Source organism: Dunckerocampus dactyliophorus, chromosome 14 (genome assembly GCF_027744805.1).
Source record: "Dunckerocampus dactyliophorus isolate RoL2022-P2 chromosome 14, RoL_Ddac_1.1, whole genome shotgun sequence".
Classification (NCBI taxonomy): Eukaryota; Metazoa; Chordata; class Actinopteri; order Syngnathiformes; family Syngnathidae; genus Dunckerocampus; species Dunckerocampus dactyliophorus.
The window spans coordinates 15,620,775-15,648,159 of NC_072832.1; the positions used below are offsets into that span (position 1 = coordinate 15,620,775).

The following is a 27,385-nucleotide window of genomic DNA, read 5'->3' on the forward strand; positions in this document are numbered from 1 at the left end:
GGCCCTGTGCACAGTGTACATCCTTTAGCTGCTCACTGAGCTGACGTCTCATATGCCTTTTCTTTTTAGTGTGAATGAAGACACATCAGCAGCGATATCATTCATCATATCGTCTTTTATTGTTCTAAGGCACAACACGTGTTGGCAGGGGCCACAAGCTCTCAGGATACATTCAGGGTGCGTGGGACACACACACATACGCACACACAACTACACTCTGTGTCGCTGTCTGCAAGCGGCTGCTACATACACACTACATTCTATCCCTTCAATGGAGTGCCCATTTCTATATTCACACACACACACAAAGTTACATTTGCCCAGCAATCATACAAAATACTGTATAAATTATGATAAAAGTGACAGTTTAAGAAAATGTAAGGATTATGTAAGGAACTGCCTGAAGGTAACTACTCCAACATGTCTTGTAAAAGCTCTAAAAACCTGCAATGTTGGGCATACCACATCGAACCACCAGGGTTGTTTTTTTCCTAATGAGTATTTAAATCAGTTCTAGATTATGTTGATTGGGTGTCACATTTATGATGTTCCATACAGAGACAAAAGACCATTACACAAAAAATGTAAGATTCAATTCAAACATGTGGTAGCACAAAACAAAAACCCTTTGGCTTTAATCACTGTCATTAATTTAAATTATTTAATTAGTAGGGGCGTCACAAGCTCTCGTGCCGCAATATCTTGTGAGATTAAAACGTGACAAGATTTCGCGTTTAAAATAAAGCCTTAAGGGCACAAGGCCTGGAACAATAATAAATTAACTCATTAATCACACAATGAATGAAAATGAACTGGGTGATTTCGCCGACCTCGATATATTGCCACGTGGATGCGTGCGTCATCTCTCGCCTCCAAGCAGGCAGGAAGAGAGTTCACTCTGTGCATTGGTTTCAGTACCTTGGCACATTTGTTCCATAAACAAACAAGCCCTTTTGTCAGTCATACAGTCGCTGTGTCTCGGGTGGTGGAGAAGAGTGTAAAGTAATAGAAAATAAATGAGTAGATTGCAATATATTGTCACTTGTTTTCATTGTACTTTTCTTAAAAATAATGTTGAAATCTCGTCTCATTCTCGTGTATCGTCTCATCGTATGAACTAAGTGTCTCGTGACACCCCTATTAATTAGTGCTTTTAAATTAAACTTAAAAAAAAAAAATTAGGGATGGGCTTGACGAGAGGATGATAGCACTTTCTGGTTCGACTGAAGGCTCATGCCAACTGAATGTTCTGAACTCCTGTTTCCATGCCATATTGAACAGAATAATGCTGCTTGAAGTGGATGTACAGTAGCTCCCGTAGTTGACATTTTGCCCTTCTTTGAAGCAACAGTGCCTCTGGTGATTGCAGCGAAGTACTGCACTCTATTTTGCTTCAATTGCTTTAAGACACAATTAATCAACCAAGTCGAAAAAGTGATAATCATGCCCATCCCTACAGCTAACAAATGATGAGCTGCACCATAGTGTCACACATAAACACTTTACTACCTTACAGCAATCAACTAAACCGGTCTTTTTACTGGCATACACTATTCGTGATATTATACAATTCATTGCCCAAGAGTCATAATACTTCTAAGCCAGAGGATTTAACAGTTCTTCAAGTATAAGCATCATCATATGGCGCTGATGACGTCACACCATTAAATTCAACCTGCAGCGCAGCGGTTAATTGTTAAAGTAAACATAAGAGGAGGAGGAGGAGATGTGGTCCACCCACGCCAGGCTCCGCCCTTAAGTGTTTCAAATCAGTGAATAAAGCTCACAGCTCGAGGTACACAAAACACATAAAACTATTAAGAAACGAAGCATTTAGAAAATAGAAAACATTCTCATGCAAAAAATATATATATATAGCTACCTGCAATCTGCGTTTCATTTGAACACAACATACCAAAAATAGATATTCCAAATCCTGTGTCTCCACTTAAGGAAGAAAAGGAGAGCTTAAAGCAGATGAAGCAGATCGACCAAGGATGATAGATAATCATCTAGATCTATGTTGCTACTTTTATTCAAAGCGTGTGTGCTGCTGTTCAAATTTTGCCACAAAATCACTACTTTGTGTTTATTGGTACCAGGGGGTCTTGCGCACCCAGCGGAGCGTGAATCCTGCGTCCGTGCGAATCTTGATGGAGGCTGCCTCAGCTTCCCTTACGGTCTCCTTCACGGACTGCATCAGGTTCTGGGCGTTATGGACGAGCATTTCGGTGGCCTGGTCAAACAAACATGGGGACAAATGGATGTGTGAAATTACAATGAAAACAAAATCTATGACAAAGGACTGATTTTCTCAAATAGCTGTGTTGTTCTTATTCAACTGCAAAGAGTAGCACATGTTGAGATGGAAATGGATTTTTAAACGTACTTTCTATTCATGTGTTCCTGTTAGTAATATGGCACAGTCAGAGGTATTAATTCCTTTGTTTTTCCTTCTTGCTGTATGATGGACACACTTGCTTGAGCAGCACTGATCTAACTCTCCATAGCAGCCCACAAAATAGGCAGGCGCTTTTACAAGACATGAACCTTACATTTAGCAACATATAGAACTGTAGTGTAAGTTTGCATGGTCGTAAGAAACATGCTAATTTGAATTTTTGTTTGTAGAACTGTATCTTGCATATTCTATTTTATTTTGTATTTGCAGTAATCCCTTATTTATCGGGGTTAATTGGTTCCAGACCCGACCGCAATGTTGGATTCCTGATTAAGAAATCACATGTTTTCGTAGTTAGAGCATAGAAAATCTGTTTATGACTTCGACATACAGGTTTTAATAATATTACAACCTTCTAGACATACAGTAACAACCCCACAGTCACCTTTACACTCATATTACCCAATAATATAAGTATTAAGTATAACATAAGTATTATTGGTCTAGCATTTTCAACCATAAAAATTACTAAATGAACTAAAATACAAATACAGTGTACGGGACATTGATGACCTGCAGAAATATTTCACAGGCACAATATTAACATCATCATCATCATCATCATCAGAATCATAATACAGTAATAGCACAGGGTAGCGTTGTAGCTGTACTCCAGCTAAAACTCAACTCTGAATCCCCGACGTCATATCTTGTCCACACGCCTGGAAGGCATTTATTGAAACACACACGAGCACAAGTCTTACTTATGTATTAAATGGCTTATTTTCTCTGGTTATATCTACTGTATTGGGTAATATGAGTGTAAAGGTGGCTGTAGAGGTGTTATTGTATGGCTATAGGGCTCTAGTAATATTAAAAACCATATGTAGAAGGTCATAAACAGGTATTCTCTGCTCTAACTATGAAAATATTTCATTTATAAGTAAAGAATCCTATTCATTCATTCATTTTCTATGCCGCTTAATCCTCATTAAAGTCGAGGGGGTACGCTGGAGCCTATCACAGCTGACTTTGGACGAGAGGGGGGGTACGCCCTGGACTGGTCGCCAGCCAATTGCACATATAAACAAACAACCGTTCACACTCACATTCATACCTGTGGAAAAATGAGTCGCCAATTAACCTAACATGCATGTTTTTGGAATATGGGAGGAAGCCGGAGTGGGGAGAAGATGCAAACTCCATGGAGATGTCCAATGGAGATTCAAACCCAGGTCTTCCAGATCTCCTGACTGTGGGGTGAACATGCGAACCACTAGGCCACCGTGCAGCCCTTGCAATGATGGCAAGGATGGATTACTGTTATTCTTATTGTATTTTCTTCTTAGCTAGCTCATGGCACCACCTCTTTGGACATTTTTTTTTACTCACAACACACTGTCCAATACCTTGACACGCAACATCTATTTCACTGGGAGTCAATATTTGAGAATATGCACTATATAAACACTATATGTCCAATTGTGGTAGCGATGGCAACATGATACTGTACGGTGGATTTACCTGCTCGGACTCCTCCTCACTAATGTTTGTTCTACCCAACATGGTGGCTTTCACAGTGGAGAGGATCTTCAGCTGAGTGCTGATTGTGGGGATCCGCTCACACACCTTAAGCAGGAGAGAAAGAAGAAAGTCACTTAGTTTTCTGTCCAATGGTGATTTTGCACCAGAGGCAAATGGAGCAGTGCCCCACCGGATCCTGCAGATGGCACTACGGTGAAGCTTGTAGGAGTGATTCCACTGCTATATTACTCTTTTCTGATTATCCTTTTAGTTTGTGAAGTTTTTAGAGTACTCTCTGAAGTGTATCTGTCTGACTTTGTTTCTGCTGACTTTCCCAGTGCTGTCTCCGCTGTTTGAGGCAGCAGAGTTGCTCCAACTAGCAAAGAAATTGAGCAATTCATCCAAAAATGCCTTTAATGCCTTCACCTGCAGCAGGTTAGTTCTGATGCGTCTGTCCGTGCACTGTTTGGCCACTTCTTTAGCGAGCCTTGTCACCTCATCGGAAGCCTTGGCGATGTCCTTGGCGCACTGGATAAGTGCTCGCTTGTTGCCACTGCCACCACGCACCAGCCGGGACATCTCTGCCATCAGCAGAGCCATTCGCTTAGCGGCGGCGATGATGTCGTTACCCTGCAAAGTGGAGAGGATACTTGTGTCTACATTGTCTAGGTGACATTTCCCCACATTGTTCTGTTACTGTATTATTAAAGGTCCCCTATTATGTAAAATTGACTTTTTAACGATGTTCAGTAATAAGTCTCCCAAGAGCTGGATTATGAGCGAAGAGATGCTCAAACAGTTTGATGAGCCTGCCCTGTGTATATGCCCACCAAAAAAACATAACAAACCAGGCTTTGCTACACATCTTTAAGAAAAGCCCAGAGCTCTTCCAACTACTTGTCAGGAAGCTACAGACGTGGGAGCTATAAGTTGATCATTTAGTTTTTCTTCAACTAATAGGCTAACCGAGCATGATGCTGCTGTGTCGTAGCTATGCTAGTGTTGCTAACACTTGTGTACCCCCCAACCCCACTCCTTAGTGTTACATTGTTGTATGTGATATATGGAATCTATTACATCGGACAAGCGCAGAGTTCCAGTGTATATGCAAAAAAGTGGATAAAGTGCACAGTAGCCCTCCTTGGAGCCACACACTATGTCGGAGACAGGTGTGGTCAAAACACAGCTCATTAGCATTAAAGCTGCAGACACATAAAACGGCGTGTTCCCAGTAGGGCTCACTAAAAGTACTTTTCAAGGCTAGATTTTGGCCAACGCACTTTCAATACACTATTGCTGGACCTCTGAGACTAAAACTGCTGATAAATTGTATAATATGGGACCTTTAATCAGAGGTTAAAGTCATCAAAATGGCAGTTGAAACCTGAACCAAACCATCATTTTAGTAAGTTCATGCAGTATGCACACACTGTAGTGATATTTACATGCTTGATGAACAATTTCTCAGTGTCTGCCTCTGTTTTAAGGTTAGTAACCATGAGTGGACAGTGGACTGTGATCCACACACACACACACACACACACACACACACACACACACACACACACACACACACACACACACAAACAAAGCCTGACACTAGGGTGCAGAAGCAGGTGCAGGCAATGTAATGGCCAAAACTACATCACCCAGAAGTCTTTGGGAAACTGTCATCCTTGGCATCACTGGTTGGTCAGACAACTAGTGATTGACAACAGTGAAACCCCTTTCCCTAATCAAACAACATCGCGGAGGGATGTTGTGAGGCTAGCGTATTGGTGTATCATTTATTTTAAAAAAAGCCATTCCATAAATTTTCACCCTTTAGCACAACTTTAGCATTGTCTGAGTGTGATGCAGCAGCCAAAGCTGGTGGGAGCTTTCCATGGTAGCGGAAGATGCACAGCTCGTTGTTTATGCTGGTGTTTGGTGTATTTTTTTGCATGCGTGTGTTGCAACCCATCTTCAGATCGGCGTATGCGCATGTGGCATGTATGTGCGCAGACCTTGCTGGACCACTTGCGCGCCTCCTGGTGGAGAGACTGGGCAGCTGCCAGCATTGGTTGATTGACAGGCTGGTTGGAGGGCATCATCAGCAGCTCTGGCTCATAGTCATCCTCACCATCAGTAAACTCATCTTCATCGTCTACCTCTACCGCCTCCTGGCACGGCAGGGCAGAGCAGGGCAGCGGGGAGAGGGGTGTATTGGCGTTTGGAGGATTGATCGGAGAAGAAAAAATGTGGAGGGGAAAGAGAGACAGCCAGGATAGGTGGGAGGGAAGGAAGCATTTAGTACACTATAAGAAGCAGTAGGTGGAAGAACAGAGGACAGGAGAACTTATAAGGAGAAAGGCATACAGGCTTTATGGAGAAGCAGGAAGGGGAGGCAGGACTGCACGGCGGAGGCAAAGTGGGGAAATGACTAGAGCCGATGCATATAACTGTATCCAGAATATTTAGAAATAAAGCAGGGAAGCCAAATGTGACGTAATGGAAGTGAGATATTTTTGGTGTGCAAAAACTGTGTGAGCCTCACATAAATAAGAGATTTTTGTTACCTCCACACAAAAACACATACATGTGCATTTAACACATACAAAAGGTTTGATTTGAAGATATCTCCCTTAAGATGGACACAGAGCTCAATCATTAATATAACAATTCATTAATGCGCAGTTTTGAAAAGCATAGATTGAACAATAACTTTATTATTGTGGTTGTAGTTCGCAGTGGTGTACAACTGCACTGCATCATACAGACAAAGAGCTGTTTCTAATATTTTGGCCACCTTGAACAGAGATGAACTGCATAATATAACCACAATAGTAAACGGTTGTTGACTTAAAAGCTCTAAAACTGACTATTGTTATGTTTATCAGCTAATCTAGATGATGTGGGCGTACTTAATGAAATATCCAGTGAGTGTGCATTTGGATTGATAGATTCTTGTTCTTTTTTTTTTTTTTACCAGATGACAGTTTCCAGTTTCCTTCTGAAATTGGAATCTAGCCACAGATGTCCACATTTCAGGATCAACATGACTCAGCGAGACAAGGACAATAATAGAATTCAACAATGTCTCGTGACACGCGTGGGTGTGCAGTGTGTGTGTGTGTGGACCGACCTTGCTGGACCACTTGCGGGCCTCATCGTGCAGCTGTCGGGCCGCCACCATCATGGGCTCGCTGAGAACCTCTCCCGCCTTCTGCTCCGGGAACTCTTCGTCCTTTTCCTCTGGAGGGGGAGGCCGAGGAGGTGGCACCTCGCCCTCTGGCAAGGGGGGCTTAGGTGGAGCCTGCTCATCGCTTACCTGAATGTTAACACACAGACACACATATACGCATAACAGATCCAAACTGTAATGTAGACCACATTTTAAATATTGTTATTGACTATTGCTTTCTACTTCAATCATAGTCAATCATCATTTAAACAATTTTAATATTCTACATGAAACCATATACATTTTTTAAACTGGTACATTATTTTTCTTTTTAAGTTATTTTTCTTATATTTATAAGAATTCACATTTAAAATATTTTGAATATTCTTATCTAATTCCATCAGTGATTTCATTCAGCTCATTCATCATTTAAATAAAAACAAAAAAATTATTGTAAAAGAAACAATTGTAATAAGCTAATGAATAAAAATACCTATACTGTATTTAAGGTGTACCGTTATGTTTCTTTTTATGTTATTTTTAATTAGTTAGATTTCTGTGCATTTACTTGAATTATAATCTTTTTTTAAATTATTTTTGCCTCGTAATATTTAAGATTTCTCTGAGCCCAACAAAGAAATATATTGGTTAAAAAATATAATTAAATAGACAGAAAATACATGATAAAACACAAAAAATACGCATTAAAAAAATGAGAGCATGTGGGGTCTTTATGGACTTAAGTTACCAAAAATATGGTCCATATATGGTACATATATGGTACAAAGTCAGAAATTGAGGGCACTGAATTGCCTCAAAGTGATTAACATTGATATAAAGTATTTAATGACAGTATATGAGTAAATGATGTCTGAGTAACAGCAGTACTTACTTGGAGCTGATCTAGGTCAGGTGGTGGAGGTGGAAAGTCCAGCTCCTGAGGTTGGAAGGCCTCTCTGACTTTTCCCACTGCAGCCAAAATCCTCAGACAGGAGTCTAAATAGGCCTTCTGCAGTCCTGTGAAGGGTCAGAAGTCGTCAGGTAACCCCTCAAATAATCTTTAAATCTTCTACTGAATGTACCTTTATCTTGTATGTTGCCAGCCACTGCCTTGGCGTCCATGACCATGGGTGAGATGGTGTGTGACAAAATGTCTGACGCATGTTTCACTGTGTCTCTGAAGCGCGGGTCTTCGGAGTTCTCAACTTCCCTCTTTGCTACCAGCAGAACCCGATTGGCTCGCCGAGCGATGCTTGTCGCCCCGGCAACGAGCATTTGAGGCTGAACATTCGCCATGGCAACTCGGCACTTGTCAATGTCTTTTTTGATGGCGTCCTCTGAGGCGTCGAGCAGAGACTTGGTGTCTATGGCCTCATCCACCAGACCTGGACACACACACAAACACACACACACACACACACACACACACTTAAATGAGCAAATTGGCCTTTTCAACTTCTATTCTTTTCTAAATGATATTCTGATGTTACATACAGTACATCTAAGCAAACTGCCCATCTAAACTTCTATTCTACTTTATTCTATTCTAAATGATACACACTAGGGACGCTCCGATCAGGGTTTTATGCTGCGAATTCCGATAGCAAACATCCATGAGTGATATTGGCCGATACCGATCACATAGGGTCATGGAAATAATTATGAGACCACCCTTGTTTCTTCAGTTTCTTGTCCATTTTAATGCCTGACACAACTAAAGGTACCTTTGTTTGGACAAACATAACAATGACAACAAACATAGCTCATAAGAGCATTACATTTTTTGGCAGTACAATGCTACAGCTATTCATGTAAGAACTTACAGTAAGTGATTTTGGTTATAACCAAGAAAACCATGGAAGTTGCTAGATATTAGCAAATAGCAGCAGCAGCAGACTGTTATACCCACGGTGCAAGAAGGAGAGGTTCCGCAGGTCCTTCATACCGACCGCTATCAGGCTCTACAACACCTGAACCATTTTGTATTCACTATGTCACTATGCATTCTTTACTTGTGTATCTTGCTTGCTGCTGTAACAAGTGAATTTCCCTGCTGTGGGATTAATAAAGTACTACTACTACTACTACTACATATTAGGTCTTCAATTAAACTCTTATGAGCTATATTTGTTATCATCATAATTGTAGGATATTATTATTATATTAACTTGTTAGCTGAGGGAGTAAATATTTATTACAAGTAGATAACAGAAATATTGTCTTACCAATTTGTTAACTGAATGGATGAACATTTACTTAACAATTCAATTGGTCCAAACAAATGTACCTTTAGCTGTATCAGGCATTAAAATGAACAAGAAACTGAAGAAACAAGAGTGGTCTAATAAATATTTCCATGACTGTAGATTAAGTGTAAATTGTAAAATTTACTATTGGCTACATGATATGAAAAAGGGAATCATAAAATCACCTTTATTTAGACAAAAACATATTTGCATATTTGACTTACTTTTTGGAGATTTTAGATGTGAGAATACATTGTTTGATGGCCTTTTAGCAGGACTTGCAGATATGATGATCATATTGTGAGCCTCGAAAACTCACCGTCCTCTGTCAAGTGTTCTCCAAATGCAGTATTAAATTAAAGCTTTTTAACGTAATACCCCGGCGAGATATTTTTCATGGCATGTTTTGCAGGGTGCAACATTTATATCACTCTCACAAAGGACTAGTAAGTCCCACACAGCAGACATGATTGTTTTGGGTTTGGCACGCCTGCGCAGAGTGAAGGTGTTGAAACGCATTTATCGGCATATGCCGGTCACATGCTTTTTCCACAGAAATCGGACGGTTTTGATTGGTGGCCAGTTGATCTGAGCATCCCAAATACACACAAATATTACACAAATGTATTATGATGTGTTATGACATGTAGGACAATTTTTCAATCAAATTCTGTATGCATACTTTAATAAATGATATGATATATGACGTACTTTATATATTAATGTTTTACATTGCTTATTATATAATGTTACCCACATTACTACATGTATCTTCTGGCTTATTACAGCTACAAAAATGTAAATTTTATTATTTAAATACCATCATTTTACAAATTTTTAATTCAGCTAAAGTTATTTTAAAAACCCGTCACCTGTGAGTCTCTCCACATTGTCAATCCATTGGTTCTTCATGGTGTCAAAGTGCTCGTACGCTGCCTTGTTGCCCGGATTCTTCAACAAGATACGAGCAGCAGACGTCACCTAGATAATAACAAACATGTCACGCTCACACACTCATGTTTCTTGTTTTTATGTACAGGTTGTGTGCAATTATGCAAATGAGGCGTGTCAAAACAAAGAGAAAACTAGCACCTGTGGTGTGAGCTCACGGGCATGTTTGACCGCAGCGTGAATCCCTTCCACTGTGCTCTTATTGGCTGTTCCCACAGCAGCCGCCTTCTCTGCAGTTGCACTCAGACGGCCTGCATGGGCCTCAAAGTTCCCTGCACGCTCATCAAAAACCTACAACAGAGACACAAGGCTTTTAGTTTTAGCTGGTTGGATGGTGCAGAATGTGCACACTGCTTGACTGACCTCCCCTCTGTTAGGGGCATCCGCGGGAGCAGTGGCAGCCACGGCCAGCAATTTAATAGGTGTGGTGGTGTCACTGAAGACATCTGATACTTCCTGGGTCATCACCTCTTGCATTTTCTGCCTCAGGTCCTGATACAAGCATAATACGTTCCATTGTCAGTCCACTGGGTGGCGCTCTGCACCAGTTCATCAATTGACAAGCATGCCTCAAATTGAAGACTGAAATAATGTATAGTCTGCACCACAAATGTGTTTTAGGTTTACATACATACATCCAGAGGCAACTTTGACAAAAAAAATAAATAAATCCAAAATACTTCAAAGAATTTGAACAATGTTGGTTGCACAACTACCTTGAGGCTGTCATGTAGCTGTGCGGCCGTTGCCCTAGCATGGGGGGCCTCGGCCTCGCCCCTGCCTGCCATGTCTGCCAAGGATGTCATCAGACCCTCTACTCGGTCGCAGCGTCCCATCATGTCTTGGCGGTAAGGTCCCAACAGGCATCCTGCCAGCCTCCTTCCTTCTCCAACCATCCCCCTGATTGCTGCCTGACCTGTGGTGAGGACAAAGGTCAGAGGTCATCCTCCATATCACATTTAGACACCTGCTCTGTCATGAAAAAGTAATCTATGTAAATCTTGGAAGTAGTGGACAAAAGTATTGAGTCAGACATAATCATCATTCAATTCATCATTGTCCCAAATCTTTTGACTATATAGCATATACCATCAATGCTCTAAATGGCAGGGTATTTATTTTCCTAAACTGCCATGATGACGTTATAAGTTAATATGTTAATATAATTAGTTAATACGTTTTTTTTAACTTTCAGAACGATTTTGAAATATTGAAAACGTAGAACTCTTTGACTGCATGGTCAGGTATTAACAAATATATATATATATAGTAGTCAGCATCCAGCAGCTTTATCTACCTCTGCATGCGCTTGAAAATGTTATGCTACTCAGCTGTTGGTGTGAAACTGTACAATGAACTCATCAGTGGTATTAATGCCAGCTGAGCAGTTTGCACCTTACTGCTATTACAACATTGGTTCTGTTGCTGCTGCGTTGCTCGATAAACTTGTTATACATATATATATATAAAACAAGTTTATCGAGACTTGTTATAAAACAAGTTTATCGAGACTTGTTATACATATATATATATATATATATATATAACAAGTTTATCGAGCAACGCAGCAGCAACAGATGCGGTCAAAGAGTTCTACGTCCTTGCTATTACAACATTGGTTCTGTTGCTGCTGCGTTGCTCGATAAACTTGTTATACATATAGAACCAATGTTGTAATAGCAAGGAAAACGTAGAACTCTTTGACCGCATGGTCAGTTATTAACATATATATATATATATATATATATATATATATATATATATATCGGAAAGGAAAAAAATAGGAGTACCTGTGTTCCACTCTAGTCTCTCACACTCTGCTCCCATGAGGCAGCATGGGAGGGAACAGGTGACAATTAAACAACAGACACACAAAACCGAGGATTTAAAACCTTATTTTTCTTTCTGATGGTGTCGTAGCTCAGGATGTACCAAATCCAACATCATTCACTGATCAGAATCCCTCATTTGGCAGCTAATACACAAGTGTGCAAACACTCCTCGCTGTTGTCATAACCTCTCACCTACACCTCTATCATCCACTCCAGGGTTAGCGACCCAGCGTAGAGCTTGCTCCATTTTCCCCTCCAGAGTGACTGCAGGCTTGGCGGGCCTCATGTTGGCCACAGCCCGGTTGGTCTTGGCTTGCAAGGTCAGCAGGGCTGCCCCGATTTGCTTCGCCAGTGCACGGGCCTCCGGACTGTCACCTTTACCCCTGAGACGACAACAACAAAAAGACAGGAAGTTTAAGAAAATGCACAAAGACAAGCATGAAACGAGAAGCGAAGTAAGGTATTTAGTAGTCCAAGTCTCCTGTTAGATCACCGGCCTTAAGAAGAAAAATCTTATTTTAGATAGTTATCACTTTGTTAGTCCAAAATCTAACTAACCCTTTGTTAGATCACCACCCTTAAAGGGAAATACCACTGGTTTTGATACCACTTGTTTGACTTTGTCATCATTTTCTATTTGACTGTTCATTTCTTTAAACAAAATTCAGAATATCTATAATGCTCCACGGAGGGCTGCGTGCAGAACAATTATAAAATGTGAGGGGCCATTTGGACTCAGTTGCCAAGGGCCAATACAAATCTAGCTGCCTGCTGAAAATGGCATTTGGGACACTGTTTGGACACCCCTGTGTTATGCTAGAATGCAGCCTTAGTCTACTTGCGGCCCGCGGGCCAAATCTGGCCGTTAAATGACAGACTGGCTCGTATGTTCAGTTCAAAACTTGACAGGAATTGCAGCAAATTCCTACAAACAGCAGTATATTTCATATTATATCATATAGGTAGATGATCTCGGATAATAATATAAAAGCATATAAACGATCTTTGACGAGCATGACCATAGTGCTTCTTCATCTATGACTTTATTCATGACTAACATTTGGTGAAGTAAACATTTTACATTCATACAAGCTTTCCATATCACTCACCAATCCTCGCTTTATTACTCAATTAGCAAATATTATACCTTTGATTTTACTTATGCTATAATGGAATTTCTTTCAAAAGACAAAATACATGCAATTAAATTTTGAATAAAAATAATACAATACAAATACAGGACTTCCTGGTCCTGCAGGGTAGATCAAAAATGTATTGAGTCATGGGACAAGAGACTTACTTGCTTTGTTCATGTAGATTTCCTTTTATGGTGATTTCATTTAAAATCTAGACAAACAATGACTCATGTCGCCATGACTCACTGGATTTAAGGAACTAAGCAAAGTCTTTCTACAAGGAAGTTCAGTGGCTCAAACTTCACTGTGATATTTCCCTTTGTTTTCTGCACTCACTTGATATTTTTCACCCTTCATCGTCCTTAAATTATGGCATATGTCTTACACGCTATTTGAGCAGTTTAGCAACCTTATTGTGGGACTGACACCCAACGCTGACATGCAACAACATAACCTCCAGGCAGGTAAAACGTGCCAGCTATTGGTGACACGTGGCTGCACTCTCATCCTGGAATAAAGAGTCTTAGAATTATTTGAAAATATTCCCCAAACAGTTTTAGTTGTATGGTAAAAGGAGAACAAAAACGCACTGTTTGCGTAGCTCCACAAGTCTGGTGCTGAGGCCTGCGACCTCACTGATGGAGCGCAGGATGTCGTCCCTGTCTTTAGGGTCCTCACACAGGTCGGCGATGCGTTTAGCCTCTGCTAGTAATGCCCTGATGTTCTCCTCGCCCTCTGGACCACCGTTAGGGTCAGCCAGCCAGGCCTGGACAAAATACAAAAACGTAACAAGAGATAGAGACCTGAATGACTATGTTGTGTTGTTTTATCACACCTGAGCAGCATCCAGCCTCCTGGCAATGGCTTGTTTGGCATTGATGAGAGCCTCCAGCCTGCGAGCAGCATTGTCAACTTTGCCAAATAACAAATCGAAGCCCTGAGAGCACTGGCCTGCACGCTGCACACAAGCCTGGCTTGGGCCTTGGCCTCTGTTGCAAATAAAGACAAAAGCATGAACACATAACATGCAAATAAATTGTATACTTCTCATAAAGGTGCACTACCTGACTCTCAAATCTGCAATCTGATCAGTCATTTGACTCAAAGCTTTATGTGTTGCCAGTATGTCCTTCCTCTCCTTCCCAGCACACAGCTCTCCCACCTTTCCGGCCTCATCCAAAATCACACGTATAGCGACCTCACCGGGATCTCCTGAGGGACGCACACCACAAAACTGTTCTACAGCAACACTTACAGCAGAGACAAAGGAAACAGAAAACACCTCAAATACATACCTGGTTGAGCATAGGGGTCTTTCAGCCAATTTTTAGCTTGGATCATCTTAGATTCAATCAAACCCAGAGATCTCTTCAGTGCCTCCATATCCTGATATAAAAATGGCCACAAAATAATTTAATGATAATAATATGACACAAAAATTACATTGTTGGTACATTAAGGCCTTTAAAAATAATGTGTGTGTGTGTATATATATATATATATATATATATATATACGTACATTGTATAGAGCAGCCATTAAATTATAACACACACCTTTTAATGTGTAAAAATGCAAGCAACGCACTTTACCAAAATAGCTAGGTGCTTTGTTTTGTTTTTTTCTTTATTTTTAGCAAGTCTTACACAAGTAAGGAATAAAGGGCCATTTTCAGTTGTCGATGAATCATTTTTTTTGTGAAAGGCTTTGACCATTTTGGTGCACAAGTCATGTTTGCGGCTAAAAATAGAGTGATGTCATCAACAGAATGGCTCAACGGCTGCAGAGGACTACGCAATGTGAGCATTTTGCAACAACGGAGTATGAGAAATAGTGTACATAACTTGAAAAGAATGAAAGCAATCCAAGAATAAATATAAATCGAAATAATTCTCAATCCTATATAGTTTAAAGCCTGCAGCTGTAGCTTGGAAAAAAATCTTATTTCAGCAAATTGAGTTTGAAAATAAGGATTTGACAACATTTCCTTAATTGATTATGGGGAAAATGAACAATCAATGAATCCACTTAAGTGTCATTTTCTAAACAGTATTTCTATATAAATTTTATACGGCAGAAGAGAAGAATTGTGTGAGTGTAGCTCAACTTCCCAGAGTGGATATCATGTTGTTTATCTTTTGTAATGCAAACTAGTTGAGAATGAATCGACAGTGCCTCTGCTGGTAGCAGCCAAATAAGTAGCGTACTCCATATCACCTCAAGGGCCTCTCGATGCACCGCAAACCAAGTTTGACACAATTATTAAATATCAGTTAATTGACTAGTGGATTGTTATGCCCACCTCTCGTCAATAGGCCATTAAAACTTTTGTATGTAATAAAAGATTATTGTACAATACATAGCTGCACACCATTATGTTATCAGAAACCTTTGTTTACTTGAAGAATCACTCAAAAATGAGTGCCCCCTTTTCATCATATAATAGAGAAAAACATTTATTTCCAGCTCAGGGGACGATAAAACGCTTGAGTGGAGCCATTCAACAACTCGTGTATTATGGATGTGTCTGGACCAGCTTATTTTATATAATTTATGACCCAGGGAGGAGGGCAACACTTCCCCCCACGCAGCACACATACACACGCGCGAGCGCGCAGCGACACAAAGACAAATCATTGTGTGTGCATCTTGCGTGCACCAAAACATGCAGTGTTACAGGTTAGACGAGTGAAACTGATTTTTATCAACTCTCGTGTTAAAAAAAGCATCATCAACATTTTAGAGTGAGGTCATTTCAGTTTAAAACAACATTACCATGTCATATACAGTAATATGTGAGCTGGTGAGTAAATATAAGTATGTAGTGGATTGAATATGCAGTAAAAGGTAATGTCAACTTTTTCAAGCAATTAGTCTCAAATTAGACAAACAGATACATGTGACAATATAGTGACGAGTTGCATATACTGTTCAGTACAGTGGTACCTCGGTTTTCATTAGGAATTTGTTCCAAAAAGGTCAGACGAAAACCGATTCTATAAAAAATTACATAAATACAACAAATCCGTCCCAGACACCCAAAATATGAACAAAAAAATACAATTTATAAAGAATAATTACAGTTTTACATGCAGAAAACAAAGCAACATAATTATACATGATGGCTAAAATGGACAAATGAACGTTTAAGATCACTTTTACCTTTATTGAAGACCCTTGTTGACAAAGATGGCGAAGAGCAGAGAGGAAGGTGGGGAAGGGAGAGAGGATCTACACCAACAACAACTTCTCAAGATCTTCGATTGTATGTGATCTCTGTTTTGTTAACAACTTTACTACCATTAGCTTTCCTGATTTCTTCTATTTTTGCCAGGATGGAACTTATTGTTGATGACTTCCCGGACACAGCATCTTTGTACTTTGTGATTCTTTCTTTCTTGAAGTCAGTATTGTTTCTCACCTTTTTTATCACATTGCTGGCACTCGCAACTTTCTTTGGCCCCATGGCAAGTTATTTAGTAGTCGCAGTGCTTTGTTTGGGCACTTGTTTCCATGGTTAGAGTATAGGGTAGGGTGACGAATGTCCTGTTTCCCAGGACATGTCCTGTTTTCACGTCCTGTCCTGGCCATAGAGGGTTTTTTTTAAATGAAATGAAAATGTCCTGGTTTTCGGGCATTAAATCGTTCTGCATTAAGACACTCTCAGTTTTCTGTGTCGTTCTGTTTTTGGAATCATTTTCGGCCTGATTTTTTAACATTCTTCCTTTGGAATTTGTGTCTTTGGGTATCGATAGTATTTTTCTTTTCTATTATTATAATTATAAGGCATCTTTGAATAAACTTTGAATATCATTTGAATATCTCATTGTCAGGCTGAGTGTACTGGTAATCAGTCATGAAAATATGTTCACCATGTGCAGCGCATACGAATTACTTTGTTACGTGCAATATTGTATGATAACCGAGACAATGCACAAAAACAGAGGCAAAATTTGGGCCAAAATAAACGGAATCATATGACAAATGGTGCGTTCAAAAAATGAGGTTTGACCGTATACAGTACATCAGCTGACTGAAACACATGACACACAGGCTGTTAAGTACCAACTTTACACTACATATACATTTATAAGTGTTCATATAAATGTGTTAAATTGTACTTGTTTTTTTAAATCTACACACACACACACACACACACACACATACGTGCATGCTGGAGGCTGCAGATGGGGAGAGAAACAGGCTTACCTTCTACAAGGAGGAAAATAATGGAGGAGGAAGGTAAAGAAAGAAAAAGAAAAAGGGGTTACACTAGCACGCCAAAAGAAAAAGTGAATCACAGAAAGTAAAGAGTGACTTTTGGAGATGCTCTCTGCAGCCAAGAGGGCTGTGTGGCTATTAGACTGTATGTGTGCGTGTGTGTGAAGGCATTCCCCACCAAAAGATGCAATCTAATAAGTGCGTGGGGATTCAATTGAGAGGCTCTGGGTACAAATGAGATCAAACGAAACTCGAGACAAGCGTCGTACCTTGTTAGCCCAGGCGTCTTCATCCCACGTCGTGAGCTGTAAGACTCTGATGATCTCGTTGATCTCGCCGCTCATCTTCTCAAAGGTAAAACGGCGGTTCCTCTCAGCCTCCTCCACACCAGCGCCTCGACCACTCTTGGTGGCCACAAAAATCTTTATTGCTGAGGACAAAAAGTTAAGGCAGGAATCATTTGGAATGTCATCACCATTCATCGATTTTCTGTATCGCTTGTCCTCACAAGGGTTGCAGGCATGCTGGAACCTATCCCAGCTGTCTTTGGGCGAGAGGCGGGGTACACCCTGGACTGGTTGCCAGCCAATCGCATTTCACATATAGACAAACAAGCCTTCACACTCACATTCATACCTATGGACAATTTTGAGTCTCCAATTAACCTAACATGCATATTTTTGGAATGTGGGAGGAAGCCGGAGTAACCAGGGAGAACCCATGCAATCACGGGGAGAACATGCAAGCTCCACACTGAGATGTTCCAACGGAGAAACAAACCCATGATCTCCTGACTGTGATCCCTCATTTATCATGGTTAATTGGCTCCAGAACCGACCGCGATAAGTGAATTTTCAAGAAGTAGGAATCTTTCTTTATCAATGGAATGAATGTTACACCATAAAAAACCTTTTTACAATTTTCTAAATGCAGTTTTTAACATTATTAGTGCTCTCTAGATATGAAATAAAACCCATATAGTTACCTTCACACTCACATTACCCAATATAGTAGACATAATCAGAGAAAATAAGCCATGTAAGAAAAATAAAACTCATGCTTGCACTCGATGTGTTTCCCAGGGTGGCGGGCGGACAGGTATATGAAGGACAGGAAGTGACAATGGGGGTTCAGAGTTGAGTTTTAGCCTGTCGTGGGTTATGGCCACAACAGTAGCCTGTGTTATTATGATTATTATAATTATGATTATTATGTTATTATTATCGTGCCTGTTGTGAGATAGTTTAAACCTGTAATAAATGCCTGTTGGCGATCAAGTCTGGTGCTTGTCTCAACGAACAATTACTGACACCTAGTGACCAACGTAGAATACTACATTCACAATTAGAATGCATCGTCTGCTTTGTATTTGTATTTGAGCTCATTTAGTTACTTCATTTAGCCATTTTTATGCTTGAAAATTCTTAATTAAGGCAAAAAATACATACAATTTGCTTAAATATAATTTTTTTTTAATTAAAAGCCCTTATTCAAAGAATGAAACAGCATGATTTATTAATTAATATGTTTGAAAAACCGTGATTATTTGAACCACGATGTGGCGAGGGACGACTCTACACAGCAGAACTCGGGTTGTACATCCAACAACGCTGCAGCTCTGCTTAGTTTTTGGCTTAAACATGATAGTGTTAGTCGTGTAGTCGATCACCAGAAAAGACAATGGCAGCTCTTTGCACAGAGAGCAGAAAATCAGGCTGTGAGGGCGGTCTTACAAAAAGCAATCCCTGTAAAATTTGACCAGCTTGCAGAAAGACATAGTTTGTGACATACGCAGCTAACAAAAACACGACTTGGTTGTGTACTGTCACACTTGATGATTAGGCAGGCAGACCCAAGTTTATGTATGTGAACAGTGAATAGTATGCATGTGGTGTACTTAAGGCTACTTTAGCCATTTAAGAGCAACATTATATGAATAAAAGTATTGACACGTCCCTCTTAATAAACTAATTGATCAATTTGTGTTTTGGCTTGACCCCTTAATCATCATTATTAACCTTTTCAATACATCTTGGAGAATTCTAGTCTTCCAACTTTGTGGGAGAAGAAAGGCTGTTTTCCAACTGACTTTTGACTCATATAGGAAATGCATGGGGCGCAATTATAAAGCTGTCCTCTCCTGTGAGCTGTTGCAGCATTTCAGACAACAGCTTGCGTGTGTGCTCGTCATCGGTCTTACAATACTAACTAATGACTGTAATCACTGTTGCTATAACAACCGTGGCATGCTCAGTGACCTGCTCTCTTTGGCTTTTTGTGGTGCACTCGCATGTGAACATTCACACATACACACCTGATATCAGGACAGGCAGCAGCTCTTTAACGGTGTTCATGGAACTGACGAGCATCTGTCTGTGTTCCTGGTGTGTCAGCTCCTGTTGTCTCTCTTCAATCATCTTTGACATCTTGGTCATCCCTGCAGCAAAGACAACACAGATTTAACAACAAGAGCAGTTGACATGCTTTGAATCATCTCATACAAAGTCAGTCAGCAGCAGTCAAGTGTGAATGAATAACCTTGCTATCATATTTCATGCAACTAATGCACACAGCTCAGCATATTTGACCCTTTAATCTGTAATGACAAGTAGCATTTCACTAGTGAGGAGGCGCACATCATTGTAGAGTTAGAGGAGTGTTAACTGCTTTGGCAAACATGACCTTTAACCTAAAGAACAGACTTAACTAGAAAAATTCCCACGGAAATTTTGAATGGGTCTGCTACCTATTCCTCACCTCTGGCCCGGCATTTGAGACCGACTTTGTGGCTTTTGGGCTTAGCCTTCTAAGATACAATAGAACCATGGCTGGCGTACGCCCCGGCATGCTAACATGCTGTTAGCATGCTAGCACCTAACAAGATGGCACTAATTAGCAAAAGTTCTAAATTGTACTTGCATCATGCTGTGTAAATATTTACATTTTTACATTAGTAAAATGAATAAAATGCAAACAGTTAGCATGCTAGCACCTTGCCGGATAGTGCAGAAAGTAATACAGCAGTTCTATGATGGTTTAAATTATTTGGTAGGATGCTGTCTCGTAGTGTGAAAGTACAGTTGCTGCTAGGTCCCGCTTTGCTAGGTTCTGTGTAACAGGTACAGGCAGATAATGCCAGAGCTACTGTTATAGATTTTATGTACCATGTATCTGTGCGAAAGACGCTTTAAAGACTAAATTCATTGGACACAATTTGGATCTTTTGGCCTTGGCGGTGGTCTTCACTTGTGTGTTTCAATACTTTCTTTTTAAGCATGTAGAAACAGTTCCTGCTGACCTGGCCCCAGATTTTTAGTGTAAGTGACGAGGTCCTCCATGGTCTCCACCACCTCAGCTACTGTCAGGTACTCCAGGATACCTTTGCACACACGGATGATCTTACGAACCTGAAACAACATAGTGATGAGAAAATTCAAAGAGTAGCATCGCTGCCAAAGACCATAAAAGGCTTTTATTGTTGTGATGTTGTGATGTAGTGATTGTGTGTGTCTGCGTTACGGTCTTGTGATGTCAGTCTTGTGACCAGAAGAGGTTTCACGATGAAACCATTATCACGTGCTCAGTGTGATTCCACTTAAGGAGTTGCCCGCTAATATCTAACACACACTCTTGTGCACTCAAACACATAAAGGTCCTATGTTATGACAGAAGGGGAGGTCATTTTATCTCAGTGAACTCCATTACAAGACTGCTTGAAGTTCTTAGCTCAGTTCCTCCTACTGTTTGTGTGCTGCTATATAAAGCTTTATTTCCCCGAAAGTTACCCCACCGCTAAAGCACACACACACGCGGAAAAACACACACACCTCTGCCTCATCAAAAGTAAGCAGAAGGTCAGATGTGCCGGACAAAATCCCTCTGGATCCATCAATCAGGTAATCTCGAGCAGGGACTGAGTATGGGTCTGTCTTCAGCATCTGAGCTGCTTGGACCAGTTTAGATGACGAGTTCTCCACCCTACAAACACACAGAAACACCAAAGCATATTTATTTTACAAAAAAAAAAAAAGGATAGCGCAAACATTTCCAAAGAAGGGGCAACAAAGCAAGCGGATATTGTGATATTTTTAGTCAGATGTTAGTTTGTCATGGATTGATACAGTATCACTAACTTCAAGGCCCTGGACCTTTGTTTTCCAGCATGAGCGCCCCCATGCTTAGACATTACATATCTTCACAGGCTTAAAGAAGAAGAAGATGAAGATGAATTTAAGAGTGCTTAAAAGGAGCCAAGACCCTCCTTCTTCTGACCCATGCTGGTCAGGGTATCGATGGCTGCTGGTTCAGCTATATTTAGGCGGGTTCACATTTCACATGCTCCCTCCTAAGCCCTGTGGGTGAGATTTACGGTGTTGTGCCCCTTGTAAGTGTGCGTATGTATGTGTGTTTATATATGTGTGTGTGGGGTGGGAGGGACTGGGCTGGTCAGATATGCATCTGCTTAAGATTCGAACTGAAGTGGAATTAAACCAATAAACAAATGTTATATTGTAAAACCTTAAAGACAATAATGAAAATATATGCATACGGTACACTGGACGACTACGCCAATGTACAGAATTTCTATTTAGATATTTGATGCCAATGTCTGCATGAGATTATAATTTATTATTTATTTATTGATAATTATAGCCCTGGTGGTGTAATGGTACATGCTGCTGCCTTTTGTGCGGGTTTGATTCTCGGCTACAGCCCCAACACCTCGCCATTAGAGATGTCCAGTGCTGGTCCCAGCCTGGATAAATGCGAGGGTGGCATCAGGAATGCCATCCTGTGTAAAAAAAAAAAACTAAGCCAGTGGTGTCCAAAGTGAGGCCTGGGGGCCATCTGCCACCCATAGCTGTTTTTTTATTATTGTATTATTTTTAACATAATTTAATAAGAAAAAAAACAAAAAAAACATTAAAATGAAAAAAGTTTACAATAATAAAGTCAAAATATTAAGAGAAAAAACTTTCAAGAAAAAAAAAATCAAACAAGAAAAAGTTGTAATTGAACATTGTAATTTAAAAGAACATTGTAATTTTATGAGGAAAAATAACGTAATTTGAACAGTATAAAGTTGAAATATTAAAGAAAGCTGTATTTTTTAAAGTTGTCATTTGTATATTATTATTTTATTTTCTGCTATTATTTGGCCTTAAAATGTTTGCAAATTGTGAGAAACTAAGAAAAAAAAAATATTCTGACATCTGCCCTCATCAGCAATGGTTCCCTTACACCACATCATTTAAAATTTTTAAAAAGTACTATAATCGAGACATTAACACAAAAATATAGGAATGTTTTGCTATGCAACGTTCCTGCATTTGCTCTTCCAGTTAAGTCAGTGAACTTCATAATTCTGTCACTGCTGAACAGTCAAGTCAATGTAGCCTGATGTCTGTAGTGCAGCAATGCTGAGTCAGTCACACAACGCAGAGGTCATCCTATCAGACGTTAGACACATGCTGGAACACAACAAACGGCCTCTCAGCTGAATGAATGCTTGAAGCCCGTGGGCTGCCTCAGACGGAACACTCAGCTCTGAAGTGGATCTTTGTTGCACATGGGACCATTGCCATATTTCCTGACTTTAAACTGCTTGGAATCCTTTTTTTGAAACAAGTTCTCTTTCTGCTCGGAGATTAAATGGATTATTTGTATCATATCGGACAGAAGCGGCATGCATAGTCATCCACAAACAAACATACTTGATGAATGCAGGGGGCATGTCTCGCTTCAGCACCTGGTCCTCGGTGGTTTGAACCGTTTCCTTCCCAACCTGCAACACGTGAATTAAAACATGCGTCATGAATTGAAACGTGTCATAAGCTTCATGGTTACAGGGAATAAAGGTTACTGCAGATATTGGGAATAGGAGTAATCAGGTCATGAATTATAAGAAGAAATATTTGCCAAATTGAGTGCAGATTTTCTGCAAAAACTACTCAGACGATCTCAAAGCTTGGTGGAGAGTTAGGGCAAATCAACTGGTGCAGATCTGAATAAAAGTGCATGAACAAAACAACACAATCGTTTTTGTATAATCTTGCACACTAACACAAATTTCTTTTTTTTGGTGTTTGGTGTTGGTGGAGGTCTGCAAGTTTATTCAGATCTGCACCAAAATTGCAAAATGTCTTTTTTGGTCCATACCCTACTCATTGACAAAATTGCATGGAATTTACTTCAGTAGTTTTTGTATAATCCTGAACACAAGCACACAACAGATTTATTAAAGTTGCTTTTTTCACTTTTGTCTATCATTTGGCCTTGGTGGAGTCTAGAACTTTATTCAGACTTAGCTTCAGACTACCAAAAAAGAAAAACGTCTTCTTTGACCCATATTACACTCTTCTCCAAACTTTCATGGAATTCACTTGAGTAGTTTTTGTGTAATCCTGGACACTAACACACAAACAGACACGTTTTGTTCACTTTTACCAATATTCTGGCCTTGGTGGTGGTTTGTACCTTTATCCAGAGCTGCACCAAAATGTATTTTTGGTCTATACCACAGCCATATGCAAAACTGAATAGAAATTAAATCAATTTAGTAGGTTATGTGCAACCCTGCACATTAACACACAAACTGACAAATACACATAATTTTTTCATTTTTGCCAATAGTTTGGCCTTGGCGGAGGTCTGCACCACAACTGAAAAGTGGTCATTGCCACACCCATGTACAAAGTTTGATGGAAATCCACTCACTATTTTTTGTGTAATACTGGACACAAACAAATATACAGTATATATATGGATTTTTTTTATTATTTTTTTTACTTTTGCCAAAAGTTTGCAGTTGGAGGAGGAATGCACTTTTATCCTGACCTGTACCAAACTTGGACAGTTTTTGTCTTTGGTCCATGCCACATCCATCCATAGAGTTTCATGGAAATTATTTCACTGCTTTCTGTGTAATTCTGAACAAGCACAATACTAGAATTGAATGACAAAAAAAACACATGAACACATGAAGATTGTGTACTAAGTATAAAAAAAACATATCACAGTGTTACATATGTACATGCAGATACACACCAGAGTGATGTTGCTAATTTCTTTTGCAGATGTTCACATCATAATAGTGATGCAGCTGGTTGGTAGAGGACCCCCGCCCCCCAACACACACACGCACACACGCACACACGCACACACACACGCGCACACACAATCACAAGAGATTCCAGGTGCATGCACATACACATGCACTGGAGATGCAATTACAGCGAGATGATGACATCAGTCTCTCACTGCTGCATTGCTGAACTTCAGTTAATAGACTTTTGTGGCCTCAGAGAGGCACAGGAAGGAAGAGAAACAAGAGCAAGCACTGGCATCCAATCATTTGATCTCTCTCCTTATGGTAGTCAAAATGAAAGCAATTTAAACCCATTTAATTATATTCCTATAGGCAGGTAGGCTCTTATATGTTAGTTATTCTAACGTTTACATTCATTGATCTATTCTGCAAGACTATTTTGGATTTAGGGTGGTTGGTTGAGTTACACATTTGTTTAGGTTACTTTCAGTTTTGTTTTTTTGGCTAATAAAATGTCAAAAAGATTCTTTGAAGCTGGGGAGGAATGAAGCTCTGCGAGTAAAGCAAGTCCTGATGAAACCTCCTGACAGCATTTCCTGCACGTTGCAACACTTATCATCGATTATTCAATGCATAATCATTGATGACTCGGTGCATTATTAATGTGCTGCAAAGTGGCCCACTGTAGCACAAACACGGTGTTATTGTGTGTGCGTTGGAAAAGTGTACTTTAGTCAAGTAGTGACCAAGTAAGCAGGGTAGGAACCAGAACACTTCAGTGGAGGTGCAGCAGCTTGAGAAAAATAAAGAAAAACATTTTTTTTTAAACTGCTAAGCTATCTTCAGTTATGTCAAGGACAGAATGCATTGATTTTTGTTGCGAGACTAAATTGAGTCTGGGTTGAGCAGAAAATCTGTTTTTTGGTCCGTAATTGAGGTCCCGCCGCATTATATTCTCTGAGGGGAGGCTCACGGTGCCACACTCTGAAAACCCCTCATTTCCCAAGGGAGGCGATCATGCTCTGCCTCAAAATGTCACAGTACATTTTAGAATTCATATTTCCCTCAATGAACCACAGCTACCCAGTGCTGGCAGCATTCATGCAGCCCCAGACCATGAAGCTACCGCCACCATGCTTGATTGTGGATAAGACACAACTATCCTGGTACTCCTGTGTTGCCAGCTATTTAGACAAGACAGTAATCCCTCCGTTTTCGAACGACCCAGTTTTTGGCATACATTTTCGCTAAAATGTTTCGTACACTGTCTCAGTTTTCATACAATGTTGCAGTTAACAAACTAGTCAGGTGTTGCTGGCTCACTGCCCATGCGTTTTTATCGAGTGTGACAGCTAAATAACCCGCCTTGAGGCCAAAGAAAGTTGACAGTGCCAGCGATTTGATAAAGAAGGTGGGAAACACTACTGAATTCAATCTCTCCAGGAAGTGCAGAAATCCGCATCAACAATAATGTCCATGTAATCGTCATTTATAATTATTTAGTATTGTTTTCTGCATTTAAAATCATAATTATTCTCTATAAAATGTATTTGTGGTTAATATTTTTAGATGTCTGGAACGGATTCATTGGATATATATTTTTTCCTGTCCGAAAAACTGCCTTTGTTTTTGTACATTTTGTGTGTCGGTCCATTTGGAACCAATGAATGATAAAAACCGTTCCACTGTAATGGCTGTGTATTGAGTCATTTTCAGTGGATAGTAAATCTATACTGATATACTGTATGAGCTGTACATAGACTACTCTAAAGTATATGAGAAATACTGTAATAACCGGTAGCAATATCTCCAAAGATGACCTTTTAAGCAGGAGCTGTCTAATAACCCGTATTTACAGTACATTAAGTATGACACATATGCATTGTCAACTTATGCATATGTCAACTTTGCAGTTGTCCAACACAAATATGTAATTATCAAGTAGCTTTAGTGTAGGATGCAGACAGTATGAGCGAACACCACTGTTAAGGCCATCCGGGGTCATCCAGTGAATAACATCCCAAACAGAAGCAGGTGACTCCTTTCTTAGCTTAGCTGCTCACTTCTCAACAGTAAATCTATTTATTTCGCCTCCCTCCCCCAGACATACTCGGGAATGAGATCGACGTCGCCTGCTTTGGGAGCTCAAACTTCCAAGAGTCTATCTTTGACAGCAAGCTTGTACGTTATTTCCACCAAATGCAGCAGCTCAATCTTTTAGATGTTTAGTTGAATCGCTCTCAGCCCGCACGTCTCTCTGACTGTTTGACACTATCTTGTTTGCGTCTTCAACAATCTCAGTGACCTACTTTTTACATAACAGTATAACAGTGTAACTGTATCAGTGTGCAGCGGCGTGCTTATGGTGTACTTTTTTACACCTTTGCAGTAATAGCGCATGCGTGGAACTGACTCTGCTTGCTAAAATAAAGTCTACAAAACCAGAGGGTGTCCATCATGTCCAATTAAGCTTGTCTACTGAGCAACCAGCAAGCGTTCCTTTAAAACGTCTCTCTACCTTGTCCATCATCTCCTCTTCGGCTTCATAACTACAAAATGATCATGTGCCATTATGAGATAAAACACCCAAATCTTATATGTGTAATTAAATCTGATAAAAGAAGCATCCTTCCAGCGTCCTCACTGTCCTTCGCATCACAACATGTCATAGATATGCCTGAGGCTGCCATTAGCCTCCCTCTGCTTGCCGTCTGGATGGATGAACTGATTGAAAGGACGAGGACAAGCAGAAGAAGAGAGCATTATGGACTGATTAATTTTTTAGCTTTTTAATAGAAGCCTTTAAAGGGTTATCAGGCACAATTTTAGTTTTTATAAATCCTCAGAGAGCCATACTAAGTGA

At 40.0% G+C, this 27,385-nt stretch overlaps 1 protein-coding gene across 5 annotated transcripts in view; it reads right to left on the bottom strand.

The window, feature by feature from the left end:
* Positions 1 to 100: 100 nt before the first annotated feature.
* LOC129194192 (vinculin-like) overlaps positions 101 to 27,385 on the bottom strand; it is a 29,098-nt gene continuing 1,813 nt past the window's right edge. The window contains exons 2-24 of one of the 5 annotated variants that reach the window (XM_054799222.1): positions 23,189 to 23,259; positions 21,302 to 21,452; positions 20,773 to 20,881; positions 19,789 to 19,911; positions 17,744 to 17,904; positions 14,549 to 14,639; positions 14,318 to 14,465; positions 14,089 to 14,242; positions 13,844 to 14,019; positions 13,663 to 13,761; positions 12,310 to 12,500; positions 12,076 to 12,102; positions 11,002 to 11,201; positions 10,649 to 10,777; positions 10,427 to 10,576; positions 10,207 to 10,315; positions 8,171 to 8,473; positions 7,981 to 8,105; positions 7,050 to 7,235; positions 5,932 to 6,087; positions 4,352 to 4,555; positions 3,926 to 4,030; positions 101 to 2,236 (exon numbers count right to left, since the gene is read on the bottom strand). In XM_054799222.1, coding sequence (XP_054655197.1) covers positions 2,090 to 2,236; positions 3,926 to 4,030; positions 4,352 to 4,555; positions 5,932 to 6,087; positions 7,050 to 7,235; positions 7,981 to 8,105; positions 8,171 to 8,473; positions 10,207 to 10,315; positions 10,427 to 10,576; positions 10,649 to 10,777; positions 11,002 to 11,201; positions 12,076 to 12,102; positions 12,310 to 12,500; positions 13,663 to 13,761; positions 13,844 to 14,019; positions 14,089 to 14,242; positions 14,318 to 14,465; positions 14,549 to 14,639; positions 17,744 to 17,904; positions 19,789 to 19,911; positions 20,773 to 20,881; positions 21,302 to 21,452; positions 23,189 to 23,259 — 3,315 coding nt within the window. In that variant the 3' untranslated portion in view covers positions 101 to 2,089. The remainder of the gene's footprint in view (positions 2,237 to 3,925; positions 4,031 to 4,351; positions 4,556 to 5,931; positions 6,088 to 7,049; positions 7,236 to 7,980; positions 8,106 to 8,170; positions 8,474 to 10,206; positions 10,316 to 10,426; positions 10,577 to 10,648; positions 10,778 to 11,001; positions 11,202 to 12,075; positions 12,103 to 12,309; positions 12,501 to 13,662; positions 13,762 to 13,843; positions 14,020 to 14,088; positions 14,243 to 14,317; positions 14,466 to 14,548; positions 14,640 to 17,743; positions 17,905 to 19,788; positions 19,912 to 20,772; positions 20,882 to 21,301; positions 21,453 to 23,188; positions 23,260 to 27,385) is intronic. The other 4 variants (XM_054799223.1, XM_054799224.1, XM_054799225.1 and 1 more) reach the window with 4 other exon arrangements.